The sequence below is a fragment of the Chinchilla lanigera genome, unplaced genomic scaffold (genome assembly GCF_000276665.1).
Source record: "Chinchilla lanigera isolate Chin_1 unplaced genomic scaffold, ChiLan1.0 scaffold00015, whole genome shotgun sequence".
Classification (NCBI taxonomy): domain Eukaryota; kingdom Metazoa; phylum Chordata; class Mammalia; order Rodentia; family Chinchillidae; genus Chinchilla; species Chinchilla lanigera.
Window position 1 is genome coordinate 6,157,701 of NW_004955416.1, and position 27,325 is coordinate 6,185,025.

At 37.5% G+C, this 27,325-nt stretch overlaps 1 protein-coding gene across 1 annotated transcript; it reads left to right on the forward strand.

Moving 5' to 3' along the window:
- Window positions 1-20,884: 20,884 nt before the first annotated feature.
- Window positions 20,885-21,274, forward strand: LOC102005140 (chromosome unknown open reading frame, human C15orf54). The gene is given in 4 exon segments (XM_005415397.1): window positions 20,885-20,954; window positions 20,957-21,075; window positions 21,078-21,125; window positions 21,128-21,274. Coding segments are annotated over 4 exon segments (384 nt in total).
- Window positions 21,275-27,325: the final 6,051 nt, after the last annotated feature.

Genomic DNA, 27,325 nt, shown 5'->3' on the forward strand with positions numbered 1-27,325 from the left:
TCCTTTTCCCCACATCCTTCACACGATTTGTACTATTTGATTTCTTGATGATAGCCATTCTTTCTGGAGTAAAAAAGAATCTCAGCACTGGCTTAATTTGCATTTCTCTAATGGCCAGCAATGGTGAACATTTATCCATGTATTTATTGGTCATTTGTATTTTTTCTTCTCAGAAATGTCTATGCAATTTGGTTGACCATTTTTTCACTGGGTTTTTTATTGAGAGGGTAATTTTGTTTAGTTATTTATATAGTCTAGATGTTAGTCCTCTGTCCAAGCAGTTGCAGGCAAAAAAATTTCCCATCCTGTAGGTCATCTCTTCACTCTGTTTTCTTTGCCATGTGAAGATTTTTAATGTGATATAATCCCATTTGTTGATTCTCAGTATGATCTCTTCCACCAGTGGAGTTCTACAGCAATGTAGTCCTGATAAATTCTGTGTCCAACCTGCCTAACAGACAGAATGTTTTAGAATGTAAAGCACACATGATTCAACAATTTTGAAGTTTATTTTTGAAAAAATAAACTGAGGTTCTATTCCATCTTAAAATCTCTCCTTTTTTACCCACACATGTCAGTTTCCTAGCTAATCCAAGATGTCTTTTTCATTTCATTATTTTCGATTCAATGGAAGAATTTAATGGTTCTGAGAAACAGGAGGAGCAGGTAGGCTCATTTTTTGTCTTTCACAAAAACAATTAAGAAATATTTAATAGGCACTTATCATGTTTCGTTATGCTTCAAAGCCTATTTCAGCCTTGACCTATTTTGTTTGATCAATACAGTCCTGAAAAAGTAGGCCAAATATTCAAAAATTATGATAATTATTTTAAAAGTGTGAATTTATGGCTTTGAAAAATCAAAAATTCTAACAACAAGGAGTAGCAATTCCTCTCTTAGATGGAACATGTGACTTCTAGTTCACCACAGGCTATGACATTTCCCTATGCTTCCAGCTGAGATGCTAACCCAGGCCCTCATCATTTCCAGGAGTGGAAGCATCTCCTCCGAGGACAGCGGAATACTCTGCAACTATTTTCCCCTCAAATTGCACTCATTCTCCTGAGAGTCCCGGTACAGATCATAAAATGGGTCTGTCCAGCTGCCTTAAGAAAATGAAATACACATGCGACAAGAGTTTTTAAGAAATTGTTGAGCTTTCCTGGAATGTCTAATGTAACTCAGGAAATACTTCAATATTTTCAGTATTATCAAGGGCAGAAAGCTCAGCTCAACCATTTCCAGGGTTCGATGTGTCTTTCAAGCTCCCTATGTGGGCTGAGAAATCCTCACCGTGACTTCAGGATCCCAAGAGGCCTGTTCTGCTGTGGAGTGATTACTCGTTCTCTGGCTGAATAGAAATCATGTTTGGAGAACTTGTAGAATTTCCAGAATTACTGGGAATTGGGGGATAAAACATCCCTCAATTCTATAGCACATAAGTGAGAGGGGTTAGTCTACACAGACTTTGGGGTTCTACAGGTGTTGATTGACAAGTTGACCCAGCACTTTTAGTTTGGTACACTAAGCATGCTATTCTGAAAAATGGCTTTAAATTCCATGTGGAATTGAATAGAGGGGAGAAAGAGAGAAATTAAATAAGTAAGTAAATTCTCTGAACCTCAGTTTTCCTAAATCAATACAGTAAAGATAAATAATAATACACAAATGGTAAAACTCTTACAGAGTCAAATACAGCTATATAAATTTACTTATAGTGAAGCCTGATTCTACAACTCAATGAGCTATAGTGGTCTTGTAGATTTTAAAAACTTTTATTAGTCAATATTTGCATTACATAATGAGTATATTCACTGTGAGGAGTTGGTATGTATACAGGTCACATCTAGATCTTACATACTTTCTCTGCCCTCTCTCACATCTCCCATCTACAGATCCCCTTCCTATCTCTGTCTCCATGTCTCCTGTCATATATCTTTTAATTCATTCTTTAAATTACGTATGCTTTGAATCTTTCATATAAGGGAAACCATGTAACATTTAGCCTTCTGTTTCTGATTTATTTCACTTAGCATTATATACTCAAGGTGCTCCATTTCCTACAGTCAACTCAAATGTATCCACTATGGTTGAATACATATATAAAATCACATTTTCTTTTTCCATTCATCTGTTGATGGTCATGTAGACTACTTCCAAGATTTAGCTATCTATAAATTGTGCTGCTATAAACATGGATATGCATGTATCTTTGTATTATGATAACTTTAACTCTTGTGGGAAGATATCCAGAGGAGATATATCTGGATCAAATGGAATTTTTTTTTTTTTTTTGGTAAATCGCCATGATGATTTCCATAGTGGTTATACTAGTTTTCAACCGCTAGGATGTCAATAATCCAGAAGGATTTCTTTTTCCCCACAACCTTGCAACCATTCATTGGGTTTGAATCTGTGATGACAGGCATTCTTTCTGGAGTAGAATGGAATTTCAGTGTTGTCTTGATCTGCATTTCTTTAATGATCAAGAATGATGAAATTTCTCATGTACCTGTTGACCATACATATTTCTTCTTCTGACAAGTGTCTATTCATTTCCATTGTCCATTTCCTGATTGGGCCTTTTGCTTTGGGAATCTTAATTATTTTGTGTTCTTTATGTATTCTAGATGTTAGTCCTCTTGAGCAGTAGCTGCCAAATTTTTTCCCATTCTTTAGATCATCCCCTCACGGTGTTGTTTGTTTCCTTTGCTGTGAAGAAGATTTTTAATGTGGTATAGACCCATTTGTTGATTGTTGGTGTTATTTCTTGCTCAACTGGGGTTCTTTTCAGGAAGTCCTTCCATATGCCTATGCCTTAGGACTTTTACCATTTTTTTCTTTCAGCAGATTCAGTGTTTCTGTTTTTATATATAAGTTTTTGATCCATTTTGATTTGATTTTAGGACAGGGCAAGAGATACAGATCTAAATTCATTCTTCTGCACAGAGAAAACCAAGTTTCCCAGAACCATTTGTTAAAGGGCTATCTTTTCTCCAGCATATGTTTCTGGCCCTTTTGTTGAAGATTAGATGGCTGAAGGTGCCTGGGGTTGTTACTGCATCCTCAGTTCTGTTCCATGGATCAGCATATCTGTTTGTGTGCCAGTATCATGCTATATTTTTAGTGGTTTTTTTTATTTTAAAGAGAAAAAAAGGAATAAATCAGTGATACAAAATTTCAAAACAAGATAGTAGGAGAGTAACAATGGTTACTACATTGCTTATTGTTATCTTCAAAGTAGTTGGTCAGATTACAAGACATAGGCATGAAATATTGATCAACCTATAAAAGAACAAACCTTTCTTTTCAATGAACTAGTAGAAATTAGTAGCATAGCTATATTGATTATCCTATATATAATATGTACTATATATATTTACTTCTACTTTTCCCTTCCTTCTTTTCTCCTTCCTCTATCCCTCTTTCTCTTTCTTTTTGAACAGTTTCTTGCCATTTCCCAATATCTATTGTACATTTTGGGCCTTATTTACTGTTTCAGCTCCTTACACTCGGAAGACAATATTATTTTTACACATGTGAGACTGATTTATTTCACTTATGAATATGGTCTCAAGTTGAATCCACTTACATATATAAGTCTCAAGTTTATCCTTCTTTATAGATGGGTTGTACTCCATTGTATACAAATACCACATCTTTTTTATCCATTTTTTGGTTGATGGGCATTTAGGTTGTTTCCTAGATTCAGCTATTACAAATTGTGCTGATATAAACATGGATGCACATATATTGCTGTTGTATGATATCATGCTATTTATAATCACTGTAACTTTGTAAAATAACTTGGAATCCAGAATTATAGTGCCTGCTGCTTTATATTTGTTGCTTTTGCTATTATAGCTATTTTCTGATTTCACATAATTAAGTATAATTGTTATTTGTGTTATCTGCTCTAATTCAAGAATGATGGTCAGAAGATAAATCCCATAGCTTCTTGAAGTTTAAACCAAGGTCTTAGCTTAATAGTGTGCTGGATCAGAAGAAATCTGATCTTTCACCACTTTACTTATACATGAATTGAATATCATTCCTTTAATATGTGAATTTGTCACACTCATTATACCAAATGCATAATTAAGAATATTACATTGAGCATAGAAAAGAAAACCAGTCTTGAATCTAGAATAAAGACACCTATTACTCACTTAAATTTTTAATTTATTCTTGAAAACTGGGTCAATCAATAAAAATCTACTAAAACAATGTTATAGCAAACATACTAGGAAAAATAAGATCCCATCTTAATACTTTGAAATAACTATCACAGATAGCAAAGTAGAACCGTTCAAAAACTCATGCAGATTTATATAGCTAATAAACAATCATTCCATTTTGAAGTATAAAAATGGTGTGTAAATAAAATATAACACAGGAAGGTGTGTTATTCTCACACATAGAGCCAGAGAGAGTCAAACATGACTTTTTCTACAAGAGGAAAAGTACCTCTTGCAGAAGGTGTGTTTTTTCTTCTGTACAGATTCATTTCCAATTTTTCAATTTTTGTGGGCTCAAGGTCACGTTGCTCCCAAAATGACCTTGAAAGTAAGGTTATGGTAGTAAAATAAAAAGAAAAGTATTTGAAAATATGTCAAAATAGTGCATGTAAGGAACAAATCAAAATGTCTTAAAAGATGCTATCTTTTACCCTTTACACTTGTGCACACAGGCAAAGCAGAACATTTGGTTATGTGGCATGTAATTCCAATTTGTTCCACATGATGGTCTGATTAGAAACTGTTGTGTTCAGTGTGTCTTTGTCTGAAACAATCAAGTTAAAATATGAATTTTATCTTGTTTTTATTCTGTAAGTTTTGAAATAAAAATTATTTTACTAAAAATAATGGTATCACTTTCCAAGAGTCATTATGGCAAACAATGAGCTGAACCGGATTGGGAAGGCCTGAAAGAGCAGCAGCCACAGTGCCCTGGCCTGGTCTCCTTTTTCCTGACTGCTCCCATTCCTAAGTCCCACAGCTGGGCCTCACCTGGCTTTCTCCCCATCACACCTGAGCCAGGGAAAGGAGGCCCACTGTAGGGACAGAGGGACTGTAGGGACAGAAGGGACCCCAGGAGAGAGTTAAAGGCTCAGTCCCTTTTTAGAGGATAGATAAAGCAGTGTGTGTGGCTATGAGCAGCAAGCAGTTCTCCAGCAGCTTTGTGGTTTAAAGCCGACAGATTGTGGTTTTGACACCTGCCTCTGTGCAGGAGGCACTGTCCCTCAGTTGCAGGTTGTCATGCCTACACAATCTCCCCTATTAGCCCACAACACCAAACCCTTGACAACAAGCCTAATATCCAATCAGTCAAGTGTTAACCCTGGGGGGGTGGAGAAGGGATCCCTACCCCATAAAACAGGACCACCATCCCAGATTCTGCTATGTCTCGGCTTTAATCAGCTTCACTCCTCCCCTGAAAGGCTTTACCATCACGTCTTGCAATATCTACATTAAAATTACTTTTGCTTTGCACTGATCCTCTCTGACTCTTTTCTCCTCTTTCTATATCGGAGAGAGAAGCCAAGCAAGGGTGAGTCTGGGAACCCCTTAAACTCCAGACCCACTGGACACAACACCCACTAAGGCTAATTAGACCCAAGTTCTTCATCAAACATCAGCACATTTGTACCTAAGCAGTCCATTCTAATTCCTCTTTTCATTTTTTCTTGATTAGAGGAGAAGGAAGTTCTCTGAGTTAGGGCTAAAGATTCTAATCTTTAGGATACCAACTGGAATCAGATGCGAGAACTAGAAAGACCCAGACTCTGAAATATAAAACTGAATTATGAAACCTTCACAAAAGGAGACATTCCCTCAAGAAGGAAAGATCAAATTATTCTGTACAGATTCATTTCCAATTTTTCAACTTTTGTGGGCTCATGGTCATGTTGCTCCCAAAATGTCCCTGAAAGTAAGGTTCTGGTAGTAAAATAAAAAGAATAGTATTTGAATATATGTCAAAATAGTGCATGTAAGCGACATGCACTTTCCTTGCACAGAACATTTTCCTTTCGGGACTGAAGCTAGAGAAAAGAAGGCAGGCTCTCATGCCAGGGCCTGAGTCATTTCCCTCTACCTTCTGAGTAATCTCCATTCTCTACCTTTGACACATATTTTCCATTCCTGATGAGAAGAGAAAAAACACTGTGGTCATATCCAGGGTTTCAGTATATTCTAAGAGCAATTTATAGTGCTATAGAGCAGCAGTCCCCAATCTTTCAGGCACTAGGGACCAGTTTAGGGAAGACAATCCTTCCACTAGGGAGTAAGGGAGGATTGGTGTAATTGAAAGAAGGAAGCACCCAAGAGACCTTGCACACACAGTTCACATGAGGGTGGTGGCTTCTCTGGGAATCGAATGGTTTGGCTCACCCTATTGGAGGTAGAGCTCAGGCGGTAATGCCAGTAATGGGGACCAGCTATAAATACAGATGAAGCTTCCTTGCTTGCCCCCTGCTCACCTCCTATTGTGCAGCCTGGTTCCCAACAAGCCATGGACCAGTGGTCCGGGGATTGGAGACCCTTGCTGTAGAGCACTCTACAGCAATGTACAGTTCCTCTTCCCAGGAAGAGATCTTGCCATATGGATTAGAAACAAAATGTTAACTGTTCAATATATTAGCACACTGCACTAATTTCCTTTATATATTTAATCTCATTTAATCAACAGTAACTCTCCCCAAAGAGGCTTTATCCCCATTCCAACATTCACTGCTGCCATGGTGGAGACTAAAATCAGAAATCCTACAGAGTAAGCTGCTTACCTGAGGTGATAGAACCTGTACAAAACCCATAGTCTTTTTTTTTTTTCAGTATACCCCATAGACCTAAGCCCTACAGAGAACTAAGCCTTCCATTTTCCAGATCCCTAGGTAGGTGTCTTGGAGATGAAGTTAGTAACTGCATTCTTCCATTATTCTTCCTCCATTGAATTTGAAAAATGGAGAAAGAGAAAAAGGATGAGAATATAGAGATGGACAGGAATGCTAGACATAGAAAATAGCAAAAACAAACCATGATAAGGAGGTTACCTCTAAATTAATTCTGTGGAAGAAAAGGTTGTAGAAACAACTCAACCCTAGTAAGTACAACTATATTGTCTTTGGATTTGTGAGGAGAAGAACCTTATCAGAGACACTATTGAAGAGGTCAAAGATTTCTTAACACAATACTGAAAGCCTTCCGTGCCCATACCTAAGCCAAAGAATGTCTAACAACACTTTTTTTAAGCGACAGTCTTCCACAGTTGACCGTGGTTAGCCTTAATTTTAAAAAAAATATATAATCTAGTGTATTTACCCTAAGGACTTATCCTTATTGACTTTTTTGCAATAGGTTCTATGTGGTTGTCTGCTTATTTGTAATATACACATAGGTAATTCACTCTCTTAATTCTTGTGCATTCCTCAGAAAGCCACATGCACTACTGGTACATTAGTCATCGCTTTTTCACGGCTGACAAACCCAATAACAATGAAGAGTTTTGATGGAATGGTAGCGCCTGTGGCACAATTATCTTAAATATCTCTTAGTAAAATACATTCACTCTGATGCAGATTGGGGTGATAGACACAAAGCAAATTCACCTTGCAACTGTTTTATGTTTTCTAAAGATCTGAATAGTTGTTTTACTAAGTAAATACAGAAATTAGCTAGTGCTGGTGGTTAAAATTTTCCAAGTTCATTCTCTTTATCTCAAGTGGATAAATATGTATTAAAATAAATAGAAAATGTGCATATATTTATTATAGTGTTAAAAATAACACTGCACCAAGCACAAGGAAGACATTCAGCGGCCTGGAGCTCCAGATCTCCCTGTTAGTTCAGGAGAGGGTTTGCAGTGACCAGTGGGAGACCCACACCCCAATAGAGCCATGGCCTCTTTGAGGGAATTGGCAGAAGCTTCCTCTGGTTATTGGTAAATCCCAAACTTCTCACATTCATATTTCATTTTTTCTCTCTTCAAACTTTATTTTAACTAGGTATTTTGTAGAAAAGTGTTGATCATTCTTAATTATGAGGCTACAATCTGTGTTGTGTGGGTCAGCAGGGGTAGGGTTCAGGCCACTTTGTTTGTCCTTAACCACATATCAGCTGCCAGACCCTAAGTCTGGGAAACTTTCCCCAAGAGGATGGGAGGCAGTAAGGTGCCGGGAGTGAAGTATGCACCCGTGAAAGCCCAAAGGCCGCCTCTGGCACATAGACTACTGCCAATTCTATGAGAGAGGGTTGGCCTTGAACTAAGAGAAAAAAAAAAATTTCCTTTCAGGAGCAAGCGTGAGAAGCTTCTAATGCAGCCACTTTTTAGAGGTTTTTGGAAAGAAGATGATTTATCTGAAAGGAGACAAAGAGGAAACAAAATGAATGGTGAAGAAATGAGAGTGGGTGCTTCACCTTTTCCTACAAAACCCAAAGAGAAAATGAACAAACTTCTAACAGGTCAAAGGACACTGTATTGAAGAGAGAGAAGGACTCTTCTCTCAGAAGACAATGTTACTCGCTGCTTACTTACAAATTTAGAATTCACTGATTTAAACGAAAGCATATGACTAATACCCTATTTGAAGGTGCATTGTTTTTTAAGCTCTCATTCTTTAATGGTTTTTTAGCTTATTTTTTCTGTAAACTAATTGTGGCAAAATAGACACAGAGCAAAGTTACATTTGAACCATTTTGGATTGTGCAGTACAAGAACAGTTAGTACATTCAAATTATTGAGCAACCAGTGTCACCGTCCATCTCTAGAACTTTTCATATTCCCATTTTTCTCTGTGCCAGCCCCTGGCAATAACCATTCTACTTTCTGTCTCTGTGAATTTGACTACTCTAGGTACCACATGTACCTGGAAGCATATACTATTTGCCTGTTGTGTCTGGGCTATTTCACCCACCATGATATCTTCAAGTTCATCCATGTGAAAGCATGTGTCAGATTTCATTCTTTTATAAAGCTGCATAATAGGAATATTTCTATCCCGATCCAAATCTAGATCTGCCACATATTTGTTCTATGACCTTGAAGCCTTGGTTTCTAAGCCTCGGTTGCCCCATCAAAAGATGAAAAAAATTAAATTAGCTACTTAACTAGGACTTTGTAAAGAATAAGTAATTTGAATAAAGAAATAGCACACTACTTGAAACATAGAAGGGCCCATGAAGAGGTAGCATTTATCTTTAATTTTGCTGTTGTTGCAATTATTTTTACATCAGAAGCTATCACACTTTAATAATATGTATCCTTCTAACAAATATATATATATCAATTTAGCCTTGAGCAAACTCTTTTTCAGAAAACCATTGACTTCTTAAAAACTGAAATATAACTGTGCATGTTGAACACCCCACAAATTAAAAGACTTTTGAGCCTAGACATTTCCCTAGATGAAGAGTATTTGATGACTATGATCAAAGTTAAATACCCTCATAAAGCTTCCATTAAAAACCTATAAGTAAATAAACTGCTCAAAAGAACTAAAGGGTTAAAATTTTCCTATTCCTGAGTATAGCCAGGTATACAGGAATAAGAGCCAGGTAAAAATAGATTGTGCAAGTCTGTCTTCACCTTTAAATCATGAGGCAACCAAATGTATTTATGATAGGAGCTCCTTTCTCCAGCCAAAACCAAAATGATCGTTCCAAGTACCCCAAACCACAATCTGGACAAAGCCTGTGACACAATCTGGACACAGCCAGGTCTGAGATCAGACTTGGCAAAGGACTTCTCTCCTTCTGAATAATGTTTGCTCTGCTGACCAGATGAGGGTAATAAGAACACCAGCACATTGCCTGGTCTCCCGTAGGCACACCTCCAGACAAGGACCAAGTGGATACATGGTCACACAGTGTCAGGAGACCAAAGAAGAAACTTCCTGGCTCTTTCCTCATAAAACTGCATGAAATAGAAAGAAAAACTAAATGTAATAAATAAAATACTGATAAACCTATCTAAAGGGGAACACTCAGAAGATTGGTTAAGTTTACACACACACACACACACACACACACACACACACACACACATACACATACATTTTCCTCCTTGCACAGTAATCTATATGTGTCTACTTAATTTGTACTTGGATTTAAAAATCTATGTTCATTTTTCTTGCTGTAGGTTGTTGGATGATGTGTTAGCTTAATCAGGCTGCTACAACAAGCAAACCATGAACTGGGTAGTTTAGACAACAAACATACTTTTTATAGACCTGAAGGCTAGAGGTCCAAGACCAAGGTGTAGACAGACTCAGTATTTAGTTAGAGCTTGCTTCCTGTCTTCTCACTGGTTCTTCATGTGGTAGAAAGGTGAGATGGCTTTCTGGGGTCACTTTTATGAGGACAGTAATCCTCACCAGAAAGCTGTGCCTTCATAAACTAAATCCCTTCTCAAAGCTCCTATCTCTGATACTATCTCCAGAGATGGGGTTAGTGTTTTAACATGTGATTTAGGAAGAACATAAACAGTTAATTTCATAACAAGTAGGATGATATTTGAAAGTACAGCTTTCAAAATATGCACTGCCTGCATAACATTTTGTGGACAGATCAGAGATGTGTTGACCTGTCACCTTGGCTCACCAAAGAACATCCTCGATATTCACATAATTTTTTCAAGTGAAAAATTCCAAAAATGATTCCAACAGTCATTTGGTTTCAGACAGTAAGCAGACTCCCAAGATGAATAACTTGAAGCTTCCATTCTGACACTTTTCTCAGGATACCCATCAGGTTAGAAGCACCCCGTGTTACATGGCATTCCAGGGACTGCTAGCCCTGAAGGGTAGGGCAGGCAAAGGGGACTGTGAGCTAAGAGTAAAACACCTATGCAAAGTTCTTATTCCAAAGAACACAGGTATTTGTCCTTCTTTTGAGCTTTTATAACACACTGGTAAATTTCCATGAACCTAGATGATCAATAAGGAAATGGAAAACAAATGATATTTTTTGAGCAAATACTCTCATACATTACGCCAAGCAATCTTCATAGCTGTTTGGTTATATAAATCACAAAAGATGATCATTCAGAGGGATAAAGTAACTTGCTCCAGATCACTCTCTGGCTTATCCTCTTTTTAAATGTTATGATAAAATGTTTCTAAAATAAATAAACTTCTGTGACTTATATAGATTAACTATATTATATATTTAATATGCAGCCCAAGACAATTTATCTTCATTCAGTGTGGCCAAGAGAAGCCAAGGGGTTATACACCCATGCTCTAAATCTATTGCTTGTATTAGACCGTAAAAGCTTTTCTGGTAGTTTTTCTGAATTATAAATGTAGACATGTCTCTCTTTGTCTCAGAACTCTTAGGTAAGACATCACCCTACTAAATATATGACCTCATGCAGCAGAAACCAGGAAGGCTGCCAGTGCAGCGGGCATGGTCAGAGTGAAGACAATGGTACTTCCTGATCACAGTGAAACTTGCTCAGCCAGACAACTCCAGTCAAGGAAAACATCCTGATTTCTGCAAAAGAGTCAATGATGACATAAGATAAAGGCAAACATTTGAGTTTGCATAACCACACGATTCCTTATAGGCAGTGCTATCTGACAGTTGGAAGAGTAACACTCATAATCATTTGTAGGATGACATATGTAATATGTAGCTTTTTGTACACTTTGTCTCCCTTTATGCACACATAAATCTACTGGTCCTTTGTTTGGCACTGGTTCAGATACCTCTGTCTCCCCAATAAATCTTAGGAATTGATCATGAGTGAATTGAGCTGGTATTCTCCAAATGCACTGTGGTTTTCCCCACAGACATCTTTGATCCCACCTGTTCCAACAGGTGCACTCACTGGGAAAACAAAAGACTCCTAAGAATGCACAGAACCCTGTGGCTTCCCATGCTTGCCCAGGGCACACAAGCACTTTAACCGGAAATGACTGAGTTTCTTTATTTTCATATCATGTGCTTTTTACAAAAGTGTCTAAGTAAATTATTGAATCCCTTTCTTTCTCAAAGGACAAGGGAATTACAGGGAGGAAATATCTCTGACCTTCATTTTGACCCCTTCACCTAGCAAGTCAACAGGCTCTGTCCTGTGTTTAAGGAAACTGTTACACTCCAACAGTTAGTTCTTACAGTCATATTAACAAAGTGTCAAAGAAAATACAAGGTTTACATTCATTTTCAACTGAGTCGAGACATCAAATTGGAACAAATACAGTAAACACAGTTAAAAGAAATGAAATGATGATAAAAGAATATACCCAGACCCAATGCTGTCTGCACAACAGGCCAATTAAGTCAAGACATGAAAGGTTGAGGCAAGGAAGGTGACTGATTTGAAAAGCTGCCAACTCAAGAAGATGGAGGACCTGAAGCCATTTATGTAAGTAGATGACAGGTGTTCGCAGCCTGGGGTTCCTTCTCACAACTCCAGGTTCCACATTTGTGACCAAGTGACACACATCTGGTGGTAATCACCTAGTGACAGGATGATTTTCGGTTCTGCAAACCTCCAGATAAACAGTGGTTGTTTTTGTTTACTGATTACCTTGCCTGTGTTCAGTTCCTGACATAGTATTCCACAATGAACCGACTAGAGAGGGTGACTGCCAGAAAAGAAAGACAAAGATCAGGTGACACTGAATATGAAGTCCTTCACACTCAGCTTCAGTTGGATATTTATAATGGAGAACTTCTCATTTGTCATATGGACTTAATAAAATGGTCAGAAATAGCTACTGTTCTAATTCTGTAGATGAGGAATTCAAGAAATAACAGAAATTACACTGGCCTGGCAAATCTAGAATTCCTTTCTAGGTTGTGAATTCTGAGCATTAAAAATTATTTGCTTTCAGCCTCCGCATAAGACTGTCTCAGATGCCTGTGACTTAGATACCCCATTAGGCAGACCTTCCTTAACTCACTTTCAGACTTTAGATTAGCAATAAAAAACTGCCTTTATCCCTTCAGCTGAAGCTCCTTTTATTCCTGAGGGGAACTTCTGAGAGACAGCCTCAACAAGAACATGGCTTTCTGAAATGATCACTGTGAGATTTGGAGCGGAAAAGGAAAGGAAATCCCAAACTGCCTTCTGCATCTCCTAACCCCCTATCTTAGTTATCATAATGGACTTATATCTCCCCAAAGTTTTTCATAGTTGGTAGCAGAAAAATTTATTTCCCTTGGGTTTGTAAGCACCGATTTACTTTCTCCTGCACACCTAGGGTTAAATGATCCTCTTCTATCACAGTCTGAAAATATTTCTACATCATTTGTTGACATATTGTGATCTTTATGTCATTTGTCATTTGTGATGTACTCTCATAAATCATTAGTTTTTCCATAAACATCAAGACAATGTGTACATGCCATGGGCTGCAATACTTTGATACTATATATTCTATTATCTGGGAGTTCAGTTAAGAATTTCGTAGAATTTATTCTTCTCTCACTTGTGTGTTTTAAATGTTGTCTCCTTGGTTGATGTGTCTTTCAAGCTCACTGGATGTTGGCAGGGTTTATTTCTTTCCTGGCTCTTTCTTTTGCCTCCACTCCCTATCTTCAAGTCAGAAAGAGTCACTTGAGTCCTCCTTACATTTCCTATCCCTTTGACTTTCTCTTCTGCTGCAAGAAAAACTTCTCTATTTTAAAGGACTTGTATGATTAGCTTGGCCCACCTGGACAATCTTCTTTTCATCATGTAACATAATCATGGAAGTAGCAGCAGGCAGCAGGGGTCATGAAAATTGTCTTAAAATTCTGCCTACCATGGCCATGACTATAATATTTTTAACCATATATATCTGCATTATTTCACCCTTTTGACTCTGAAAAGGATATGATTTTCTACAAGGTCTCTTGAGTATTGAGATATGAAACTGATGACCCTGAAGCAGTTAGAGAATCATGGATCAAATAGAATCACTCCCATGGCCTTGGTTTAGGAAGTATGTGCTAACCAAATGAGCAAACCATTCATGCCCCTTGGGTGAGTAATAATAGAAGTGACCCTGACTTCAGAGGCAGAATGAGATGCCAGTGATCCCATTAAAATATTTCATTGCCCCAATAAAGTAAGGTTATGGCCACCATTTGAGTTGGAAACTCAGCCGGCTGTCAAAGAATAATTTCTCTAACTTTCTGTAACCCAGAGTTTGAAAGCTGAATATGAACAAGCTGCTGTCCTGATCATAAAGGAGTCAAGTTTCAACTATTTCTCTGTGCAGTTCCTATTTATTGTTACTCAGATATAACAACCATTACTGGTGCATATTTTGCATGCTTTCTAACATATACTTAGTTTATGAGTTAACCAAATGTCTAACAGATCAACCCAAAATAATTATATTGAGCTCTTACATAATATTGTAGGAAAGAAAAATGAAATAAATCAGCCTCAAGAGTTGGTTTTATGAGCCAGACTCGCCCAGAATACAAAGTCATGAAACTCAAAGGAGAAAAAGGACAGGCCCCTCTTAAATAGTCACTTTCATCTAGAAGGCTATTGTAATTGAAATCTTAAAGGTCCCCCAAAATCTCAAGTGTTCAGAAGGTGACTGGATCATGAAGGCTCTAACTTCATCAGTGTTAACATTATAATCCAATGGCATTATCAAGAGATAAAGGAAATATAGGAGGCTACTTGAAAGGAGAGGTTTCTGGGGGGTATAACCTTAGAGACTATATCTTGTCCCCAGTCCTGTCCTGTTTGGCACTATCCTTTTCTTTCTGCTTTCTTGCTGCTACAAGGTAAGCAGCTTTTCTCAGCCTTGCCCCTCTATCATGATATTTCTGCCTCATCACACGCATAAAGTAATGGAGCCAGCTGATCATGGACTGAAGCCTCAGAAACCACAAGCCAAAATAAAACTTTCTGCTCTAAATTATTTTTCTTAAGTGTTTTGTCACAGTGAAGAAAAGTTGACTAATACAGGAATTTAGTTCCCTTTATTAAGTCCCAAAAAACAAAGGGGTACTTGTGCTTTTAGCTTTTTGCCCCTTACAAACAATGTCTAATTTTAAGGAGATGGAAGAATTACTTATCCTCATCTGATCATTACACACTGCATATACATAATGAAATATCACACTGCACTCATGGATATATTAGTGACTATGTTTTAATCAAAAATGTTTTAAAGTTTAAGGTGATGGAAATGTTAATTCCTTGATTTGATCATTACCCACCAAATACATTTATCCAATTATCATACCCTGCTCTATAAATTTGTATAGTTAAAATAATGATAAATAGCCTCAATAAGAACCATTCTAGTTGGAAAAAATCAAAACTAATCATAATATGCAATCTGAACTCTTTTAGAAAGCTTTACAACCATTAAAGCTATGTTGAGGAACAACATAATTTATAATGACTTAAAAATTGTGATATAAGTTATAGGTGAAGAAGGCAAGTCACTGAATAGAACTCAGAAAATATTCCCTTTATTGTATAATTATCATATTTTAATATTCTATGTATCAAAAGATATATAGTAGCATGCTGTTGGTTGTTGCTTGGAGTTAAATTACAGGTAGTTGTTATTTACTTCCTTAAGATTTTTCTATAATTTCTGAATTGTATTCCTTTGTGAATTTCATTCCTTTATCCACTTTAGAAAAAAGTTGCTAACTTTTTTAGAGAAAGAAAATATATCAAGTTTAAATTGCAAACTGGAACTTTCAACAGAACATAGCTGAGTCTTTGCCATGGACACCAAATGATTTCCTTCCTTTCTGTGGCATTCATACCACTGCCATGCGTTTTTCCCAACTAGAATGACACAATGGAAAGACCAGATCTACACCAAGTGCAGTCTTAGGCAAATGGAATGTGAGCAGAGCAGCTGCAGATCAAGAAACCAAGTCACAAATCAGGACCCATGTACAATTTTAAGTTTATGTCATTTGCTGATCTGTTGCTAGACTTCACAAATGATAAATACCTCTATTCCCTCTCTCAGTTCTTGAACCTCTATGAAGAAGACATTTTTTGCAAATATTTTTTAAATGAGGAAAGGAAGAGGACCTATTACTTCAAAGTATTTTAGACTAGATCTTAGAATTTCTGCCTAGAGTAGAAGCTCTTCCCAAAATTAGCTTTCCTGTTGGGTTAGAGTACCAGGTCAGAACTCAGAGGCCAAAGATGATAGTCTGAAAAAAGGCAAATGTATCGTTAGCACCGAGAAGCACTAGTTTGTCCTATCAACTAGTCTTCCTCCAAACTTCTGTCTTTGTTTAGATTTCTCTGAAACTCTGAGAAAAATTCCTTTTGGAACAAGTGGCTGCCTGATTCACTGCTTGCTCGCTCTGTTTTTCCCCTCAAGTGGTAAACAATGGGCTCTGTTCAAATGTAGACTGCCCAAGACCTCAGAACCACATGTAGACAAAGCTCATTGTCACAGAGCAGACTGCCATACCCATGGCCTCCTCTGCTCAGCTCCTGACTTCCACTCTTCTGTTCTAAGGGCCACTTGATGCAATGCAATACATTCTCATGGTGCTATGACCATTGAGCTCTTCAACTCCTCTTCCTTTCAGCCCCTAGTGGAATATGAATCTAAATTCGCACATCAAGGCATTTGTAATAGACTCTCAAAAGACACAGGAAATAATGCCCAGATGCCACACATATGATTTTCTATAAGGTTGACAGGATTTCAATCACAGTCATTTAAAGTCTTCCCATATTACTATGTCAGTAGGTGGTAGTTGTTGGGGAAGAGCATTCTTCAAAGTTAAAGACCAGGACAAGATGTAGGAAACACATGACAGTAGCCTGAGCTTCGGGAGCACAGCAAAAGGTGACTAGACCCTGGTGACTAGTAGCAGGATTCAGACTGTGGAATACAAGGAAGAGGGCAAAGTTTCAAATTCAAGGGAGAGCAAGATAAAATGATAAGAACTGAAAATAAATAACAGAGCAGCCTTCAAGATGGGAAGGGGGAGGGGGAGAGAGAGAGGGAGAGAGAGAGGGAGAGAGAATGCTTGCACACATTTGAAAAATGCTCACCCCAGTCCCTTGGTAGCATGTGAGAATCACAACTGGAGCTTCTGGAAGTTAGGCAGAGCCAGTGCTGTGGTTTGAATGTAGGTGTCCCCCAAAGGCCCATGTATTAAAAACTTGGACCCCAGGGTGTTATTGGGAGATAATGGAGCCTTTAGATATCCTTAGGTCATTGGGATGATGTGGTTTAGATCTAGAGTGTCCTTTAAAAGCCTCTAAAATGTCCTCCCATGTTCAGAGGTTGGCTTTTAGAAGATAATTAGATCGTGGGCTGCTATACATACTAGTGGGTAAATCCAGTGAAAAGTTCAGAGTTGAATGTGCTGTTAGGAGCTGGAGTCTGTATGGAAGGGTGGGGCACTAGGGGCAGGACCTGGAAGGGTTTATCTCCCTCCCCAGCTCCTCCTTTCTCTCTCTGCTTGCTGGTCACCATGATGTGAGCAGCCTTCCTCCACCATGTCCTGCTATCACGCCCTTTCTGCCATGCAGGCAGCCAACCAGGGACTGCGTCCTCTAAAAACAGAAGCCAAAATAAATCTCCCCTCTTTCATCTTGGGTATTTTGTCCCAGCCCCAAGAAAGTGACTGAAACAGGAGCATGTACGTGTTTCTTTTCTAAGAGGAAAAAAAAATAACAAAATAACAACAACAAAGACAAAAACAAAACAACACATAAACAATAGAAATGATACAGGATTTCAAAACAAGAGGATAAGAATGAATGATGGTTGTTATATTACATACTGTTATCTTCAGCGAAGTTGCTTCTTTTCTCTGCTCCTTAGCTTACAATGTGAGCCATCGACTCCAGCACACACTCCTTGCCATTGCTGTGTGATACCCCTACTAGAGGTCCAATGGCATGGAGCCAGCTGACCTTAGATGAGAACCTCTACAACCATGAGAGAATAAATTTTTCCTCTGATAAATTAATTGCCTCAGGTATTTCACTAAAGTAATGTAAAGCTGACTAATATAAACTTTCCTCCCAAAAATATCAGGTTTTTTGACACACACTGCGAGCTTCTCTTCTTCATCTAAAAATGGTTAGGAAGAACATGAATTTCAGGAGCTGGCAAAGGAAATAAAAAGTTACAAATAATTTTGATATTCTTGCTATTTGTTAGGAACCTTTACATTTTAAAAATAATTTTCCAAATATTATGAGATTGTTGTTCTTATTTCTAAGTTTTTAGTGATAACAAAATTCTTAGTTTACAGGTTTCAATAACTTACCAATAGTCCCAGAACTAGTAGAATGGCACTAGGATTTGCAAACAAGTAGCATGACTAGAAAGTCATGAAAGAAGTCATCTCCTTTGACAGCAAATCTCCTACCTACTGATACCCAAATACCAAGTCCTCTAGACTGTCATGCCATATCACTTAAATCTATCTTCTTCTATCCAACTCTACTTACATACCACATGGCTTATTAAGTTTCCTCAGCAACTCATTCTCTCTCTCTTTCTCACTCTCTCTTTCTTTCTATCTCTCTCTTTCTGTCTCTCTGTCTGTATCTATCTCTCTGTCTCTATGTCTTTGTGTCTCTGTCTTTGTCTCTCCCTCTTTGTCTCTGTCTCTGTCTCTCTCTGTCTCTCTGTCTCTCTCTCTCTCTCTCTATGTGTAAGTGCTCAATCCAGAACACTCCCTCCTCCTCTTTGCTTATCTCAGCAATTCTCAAATTTTTAGGACTCAAGCCCTTTTGCACTAATAAAAAAATGTTTGGAGTATCTATTGATTGTTTATACATTATAAGTTAAAACTGGGAGTTTTAAAAATATTTAATTAATTTAAAAAATAACTAAATTTATTATACCTTACCATATTTTATTAAAAATAAGCACATTTTCCTAAACTCAAACCACACTAGCAAGACAAGTGGCACTGATTTACACTCTGCAGATCTTTCCAATGTTTGGCTTTCTAGAAGACAGATTTTCCTCTCTGCTTCTGCTGCTCACTCTGTAGTGACATCACCTGTCATGCACCCTCCATAACCCTCCACTGCACACTTCTAAATGAATCAAGATGGAAAAAGCAAGCAACTTCTGAGCATTATTATTAAAATAGTTTTGATTCCTGAGTACTTTAAAAATTCTCAAGCAGGGACTTCCAAGGATCCTGAGCTAATTGAAAACTCATTCTTTGCTTTTTCTTAAAGCTCAGATTTGCAATGAAATCTCCTATAACCTCGAAGAATAAATTAGTGTTTTGTTGCTGTTGTTGCATTATTGTGTTACACCCTGAACCTCTATGTCTAGATGCTCATCATGCCTCTATTTTAATCAATAATTTGCTTAAGGACAGAGTCTCTGTAAGCTTTGTTCACAGGAAATCTCCAGTGATCAGCACACATCGTGGAGATTTTTAAAAAGTCTTTGTAGGAAAAAGGAGATAAAAGAAGAAAGAAAATGAGGGGAAGAGAGGTCATCATACTCACGAAAGAACTTCCTGATCACCACTGCTTCCTTCAGTAGGTCAGATGCCCTGAGATGTTCTACAGCTGCCTGCTAGAGCTTTGGAGCCAACTACCTCTGAAAGAGGGTAGAACAGAGAAACAGGTAACAAACAGAAATGAGGACACCAAGGAAGGCCCGTAGAGAATAGTGGTTAAGGGTGCATGTGCTGGATCTCCAACTGAAGTCATCATTTAACATCATCTGAAAACCTGCCCCTCCAAGGCCTTCTTCTAAGCACATAATACATCAGTGAACACAGCAAAAGAAATGTTCTGGTGTCAAGAAGCTCACGTGCAGACCTGATTTTAGCACCAGGTTCCCCTGCTTGATGATGGTTTGCCTTGGACTAGTTATTTAATCTCTGACTTCACTGTCCTTGTCTATATATTGTGAACAAGATTTCAAAGTTTTCTGGTGAAAAAAAAGTTTCTAGGTAAGAATTGAATGAAAGTGTATCTGTAATGTTCCTAATAGTAAAACACCTAGTAGGTGTAGAACAAGCAGCAATCTTTGTGGTGGTAGTCTTTATTCCACCACTGATTTCTTCATATTTAGAAAGTGCTCTGTGCACCAGAATCTGATCATTCACATGATACCAGTTGGGTAGTTGGAAATGGTTCTGCTTAGGGTCTTCATAGAAGTAAAGAGGGCTGTAGTAGCACTTCTATAGTGAAACACTACCTCTAGCTCCCTCTATTCCTTGTAAGGTACCTGGATATTTTTGCATTGTTCCATAATCCCAGAGAATAAAACTATAAAAGCACATTGAGAGATGCTTCAAAGCAGGGTCTGCTGGATACTGATGGAGAATCATGCCAAGAGTGTGAAGCCATTTTAAAGATGTTCACAGTCAACTACTTGTTATTTAAGCGCTTATTCATATGTTTACCTAACTCCATAGTATTACTGAGGCCCCCAACCCCATTTTTTGACTGAATTTTGTTTTACCTTTCTGGGAAACAGTAATCCTATCTTTGAAATAGAATTTCCAAAAGAGGAAAAACTGGACTTGGGTATTTTTATTTTTGTTTTTCTTTCTTTCTTTTTCTTTTTCCTTTTCCTCTACTTTTTGTGACATCCATACCATTATCACCACACTGAAGAAGTGGTAGGTAGGGGGAAGAAAGGGGGACAACTTCATCAGTTGACTTTGCTATGTATTACCAGTCTGGTCAAAGCATTCAGATATAAAAAGTATTTCACACGTGAATAAAGTCTGAGAATTACTTCTGCGGATCCAGTTTCCTCTGATTACCCCCATTCTTCCTTAGTAGGAGATGTGCATGAGTCAACTGCCCTGAACTGTGGCTGCTATTCAAGTGATGCAGATTTAAAGAGAGATTTGAATTGGGCTGTTCTTCCAGTTAAAGAATTGGATGGCATCCGGTGAAATGTATACTGCTTTAGAATGTGTCAAGGATAACTGAAAGATGCCACATGGAAGTTAAATGCATTATTGGCAAGCATAGTGACAGGAGACCCCAGAGGACTGAGCCATGAAGAATTTGCTGCGACTCTGGCTAACTCCACAGTCATGGTCTAGTATGATCTTGAAATCATTATCTGGGATAATCCTCCCAAACCTGTTCCTGTACTTAAGAGACACTGAGCACATGGCTGAGCTCTCCTTCTCAGGTTCTTTTACATTGACCCATCAGGGCCAAATTTCAACAAACATAGACATCACACCAAACCATCCAACAGATGTTCCTTTCAAATAAGTTGGAGTAGAACCAACTATATGGAGAAATCATAGACAAGGAAGCAACCAAAGGATTTTCAGTGGATTGGCATAACTCTCTGTACAAACAATTCAATCTCCTGTGAGTTTTACAGCATATGTGAACATAAGCAAGTAGATCCTCACCCCACATTCTGAGGGTTTAACTTGGAGACTTGTGCCACACTGCACTGAGCTAATTGGGCTCTTGCTGCCTGATAGGACATAAACAGGATATTTGGAGTCTAAATTGTTCGTCATTTCAATGAAGTGTTCCTCTGGTTCACAGCTCTAATGAGTAACAAGTTTTAATAACTGGCATAAAGGGGTTTAGCAGAGAGGACCTCAGTGTCCAGTCCCACTCCTGTGAGGCACCCATACTCTGTTTTGGAGGGGGGTGGCCTGGAGTTGTCTGGTCCTGTTTCTGATTTCCCCCTTCACTAGCATCAGAGGATTGCGCTGCAGGAAAACTAATCTCTGACTGGGCTCCAAATGTTAAATAAGAACATTCCATGTTCATTCCAGGCCACCGAGAGGTTCAGGGTCACCGAGTCACAGACTATGAATTTGAACATTTGATGACTTTTGCAGGGGACTGGGTGAACAAAGGAAATCCCAGGAGATAAATGAAGATGGAAACTAGAATTTCACTTTTGAATTATTTAACTTGTCTCACTTTGGTGGTTTAGATTATAAAAGAATTGCAGGTCCTTCTATAAGGTGAAATGAAGTCAGAGTTTAGGGTTTTTTTTTACTACAAAATAGGAAAATGTTCACTAATATTTACAAGGAAATTCAAGGCAGCGGGAAAAATGCCCAGTTTGTTGGCAGAATATGATGTTATTGCTTTTATTGTTCACATAGGCAGACAATTAATAGTCTTTAGAAAATAAAACCATCAATTCAATGTTGCCTATTTTTAAATTGATTTTATTCTATCCACACCCAGAACTTACTGAAACCTTCCTATGTGCCAGATACTATTCTAAACATTGGGAATATTAAAAATCAGTAAAGTCCCTAACTGTGAAGAGTCTTTAACATTATTTAAACAGTTTTATAATAGATGTATATGCTCTAATCACAAAAGCACCTAGCTCAAATCAAAGGTTGAAGCAAAACTTTGTAGAGGGGATTTTGGCTAAACTTAGTATTAAATGATGCAAGGATAAATCTACACATGTTTTTAATTACAGATTGTAATGCCCATTGAAATACTTGAAATACTTATTCACATGTGTTACTTCTAACGGATTAACTTTGCAACTTGTACCTTGTTGGGCTGAGCAGAATTGCTTCATCTCTAGCCAACGCTGCCATCTCTCTTTGCTGAACACCAAGCTTAGCAACATACTCCCTGACCAATTTCTGGGACAGAATGAACGGGAGAAGGCAGAAGACAGAAACCCTGGAAATGTCTACCCATTTTCCATGATACACTTAATAGTTGGCCATTTTTGCAATCAGAGTTAACTCACTCCTTGCCCAACTGTGACATGTTAGCTCACCTTCAACTCCAGGGAGAATTTAAGAATTATTGAAGTTGTGTTACCCATATACTTGTACTTGGTGACACAGTGCATGGAATGCCTTGGTACTCCCTCATTTCTTGGAACCATCAAAAGCCACAAGCTGAATCCACACATTGAATTCATAAGTGGCTCATCAGTAGTATAACTTTATTATTAGAAAGAAAGATAGCAAGGACTAGAAAGAGAACTATCAAGACTGTTACAACTGAGTGAACCAAAACGGTCCAGGTTCTTGTGTATGGCAAGGAAACAATTGCCAAGCATACACCTCACAGCATGTAGTTACATTTACTGAAGATTGCTGGGCAGGAACAGGAATGAGCAGAAGGGCAAAGCAGGCAAAATGACCTTTGTAGCCCAGGCTTCCAGTATTTATACAGTCAGGTGGTCCTAGGTGCCTCCCACTCTCTCTCTTTACTGATGTCAGCAATCTGTGAGACCTCCTAAGTTTTAGCTTGGATAATCATTAGGTGGTGTGATGCTTATAGGTGAATGAAAGGAAGTAGGTGGCTTGTTAAGATTTGCTTCTAACTGCACGAAAGAAAATCATACATGTCCAGATCCTTATAGTTAGCATTTCAAGTATATTTAGTCATACAAACTTGAAATAACATGCATTATATAATAGCTGTCACTGTTCTACTTTCTACTTCTACAAGTTTTATTTTTTTTTTAGATTCTGCACATAAATTTGATCATTATTTGATCATTTGATCATTATTTGATCATTATCATCATTTGATCATTTGATCATTATTTATCTCTCTGTATCTGACTTGTAAGTCTTCTAGGTTTAGCTGTGTTGTTGCTGATGATAGAATTCTTTATTTTATATACTAAATAGTATCATTCCATTTTGTGTTATAAATTACATTTTAAAATCCATTTGTGCATTGATGGGTGCCTTAGGCTGATTCCATACCTTTGCTGTTGTGAATAGTGCTAGAGTGAACATGGGGTATAGGTGTCTCTTCAGCATACTGATATCAAGTTTTTGGATGTATTTGTAGAGGAGGTTGGTGAGATTGATGGGGAAAGGTAAAGAATTGGTCAATGTGCGGAAAGGTTTACTTATGAGGAATAAGTTCTGATGTTCTATTGCACAGCATGGTGACTAGTTAATAATGTATGATATATTTCAAGGTAGCTAAAAAGAGGATTTTGAATGTTCTCATCATAAAGAAATGATAAATTCTTTATCATTGAGATGATGGATGTGTTAATTAGCCTTTGATGCACACTGAATACATGTTTTAAAATATAACATCATATCCCACAAATATAGACCATTATTTGTCAAGAAATACAGTTTGAAAAAAGAAGTACTTTTCAATAAATTAATGAAAATTTAAAGTAATTCAATGATTTTCCAGAGCTGGAAACTGGGACACCAAATGCTCTTTCCAATACGTTTTCACGTTTTCTGAGCTAAGACTACTCAACTGCTCCTACCTGGCTCAATTCAAGAGCTCATCATATTTCACCAGTTCTCAAATCAAAGAAAAAGTCATGTAATGAATGATAACACTTATTTAAGACTTTCATAGAATTTCATATTAAAGAGAATGAGACTTGTTTGTGAAAATTATAAATGATTTTTTTCCCTATAAGGCACTGCCACATACCCCAACATTGGCCCTCTCCCCCGCCCTTATGTAGGAGAAGAGAGCAGCCAAACTAGTAAATCCTAGCTGGCTCTATACCTTGTCACTTTCTATAAAATAAATCACATACTAGTTAATAAATCATGCTTAAGTAAATGTGAAATAATCAAGATGTTACTGTATTATTAAGTCATAGTGCAATGAAACTAGAAATCAATAGAAAATGAAACCACAGAAACTATGGAAATGTATGGAAATTTAACAACACACTCTTGGGTAATCCATGGGTCACAGAACAAATTAAGGAACAAATAACACAGTTCCTAGGACTAAATGATAATGCCAGCACAAGATACCAAAACTAACTGAAGTAGTCCCTTGAGGGAAGTTTATATCCATGAATGCTCACATCAAAAATAAATAAATAAATAAATAAATAAATAAATAAAGTTCCCAAATAAATAACCTAATGATGCACTTCAAGGTCCTAGAAAAACAAAAACAAATCCAGACCTACTACAAACAATGAAATTATAAAGATAAGAGCAAAAATCAATGAAATGGAGAATTTAAAAATGGTACAAAGAGTCAATGATTCAAAGGACTGGTTCTTTGGAAGAATAAACAAACTGAACAAATTCTTAGTCAATCTGGCATAAAAAAGGAAAAAAGATTAAAGTCAATCCTATTAGAAATGAAAAAGTTGAAATTAATTGGACCTTGCCTGTCTTAGTTAAAGAAGCAAAGGTTTATTGTAGCTCACAGCTTGTAGAGGTTTTAGTTCATAGTTGGCTGGCTTTAAGGCAGGGTGGCACAGCAAAAGAAAAATAGTTTATGGGAGGCAGAAGGCAGAGAGGGAGCAAGCAGTAAAGTAGCAAAGCAACAAACCATGACAGCCCTTTTTCTTCCCTATATGTACAGTCCAGGCTACCACTCTTCGGGAGGATAGCACTCAGACTCAGCATGGAGCACCCTTAATCCTAGCATTGTGAATCAACGCCAGAATCACATCCTTAATCCTAGCCTCACCCACTCAAGATCCAGCCACCTCTGAAAAGCCACACCTATAACCACATGAGTCTTTGGAGGGACATCTTGATACAAACCTTAACAGACGTTGAGCATTTTTTCATGTATTTATTTGCTGCCATAATACTGTCAAAATCCAGAAAATTATTAGCAATTACTTCACAAACCTATATGCCAAAAAATTGGAGAATTCAGAAGAAATGAAGAGATTCATAGATAAATATGAATTACCAAAACTGAACCAAGAAAATTTTAAAATTTTCAATAATTTAATAACAGGCAATAAAACTAAAGCAGTAATAAAAAAACCTACCAACTAATAAAAGTCAGGACCTGATGAATTGACTATTGAATTCTATAAGAATTTTGGGGAATATCTAACACCAATACTCTTCACTCTTAAATGAAATTAAGAGGGAAGTAATACTCCCAAAATCGTGCCTGGAAGATAGCATTACCTTGATCTCAAAATCAGACAAGGGTCCAACCAAAAAAGAAAACTATAAGCCAATCTCTGTAATGAATATAGACGCAAAAATCCTTAATAAGATACTGGCAAACAGAATAGAACAAATCATCAAAAAGATCATACACCATGACCAGTTAAGCTTTATCCCATGGATAGAAGGATGCTTATGCAAATCAATAAATTGCATATGAAATCAATAAATGAAATTCATTACATAAACAGAAGTAAGGACAAAAGCCACATGATTATCTCAATAGACCCAGAAAAAGCCTTTGACAAAATCCACATCCACTCATAATAAAAAAGAAAAATTGAGGAAATAGCTATAGAAGGACCTTATCTCAAACTGATAAAAGCCATTAATGACAAATAATGGCCAACATTGTACTAAATGGGGAAAAACTGAAAGCTTTCCCTTTAGTCAGGGACAAGGTAAGGATGTCTGCATTCATCACTCCTGCTCAACATAGTCCTCAAAACGCTAACCAGACCAATCAGGCAAAAGAAAGAAAAAAAAAATAGGAAAGAACAAAATCATATTATCACTATTCATAGATGGTGTGATCCTCTACTTACAAAACCCAAAAAATTCCACTAAAGACTCCTAGAAAAAACAACCAAATTCAGCAATATAACAAGATATAAAATAAAAACACAAAAATCAATAGTGTTTCTATGCAGTAATAATGAACTCACAAAGAAAAAAATTAGGAAAACAATGCTATTTAAAATACTATCAAGAACATTTAAATACTTAGGAATTAACCTAATCAAAGAAGTAAAATACTTTGACAACAAAAAAGGAATTGAAAGAGGATATCAGAAAATGGAAAGATACACCTGCTCCTGAGTAGGCAGAACCAAGAACAATTTTAATGCATTCCCAATCAAAATACCAACAACATTCCTCACAAAACTGTAGAAAGCAATCATTTATATGGCACCAGAAGAGACCCAGAATAGCAAAAGCAATCCTGGGTAACGAAACAAAGCAGGAGGTATCACATTCCTGGATTTGAAGTTATATTACAAAGCCAACTGAAAGGCGCAAAGAGGTGTCAGGGGTTCAGAGCTTGCAGTCTGCAGTCAGCTTTGTCCAGTGTCTCTAGACCTGAGATGAGGCGAAACAGCAGGGCGGAGAGGGCACTGTGAAGCAGAGGTTCTCACTTTGAAGGAGAGAGAAAGCAAAACAACAATAGAGGAACAGGATAGAGACCAGATACAGTCCCCAAGATCACATGACCATAATCCACTGACTTCAAGTAGGCCCCACCTCCTGTTTCCATCACCTCCCAATAGCACCATCAAATTATGATTTAGAGACCTCATGATCCAATCACTTTCCAAACACCCATCAGAAATCATCTTCAGTACAATGAGGATTTGATGGGACAATTTGGCTTCCAACTGTAACATCTGCCATACCAAAATACCACAGATTGGGTGGTTTAAATTATATAAATGTATTTTCAGATACTGGATGCTGGAACTCAAAGTGCAGGAAAACCTGATATCTGCTGAGGC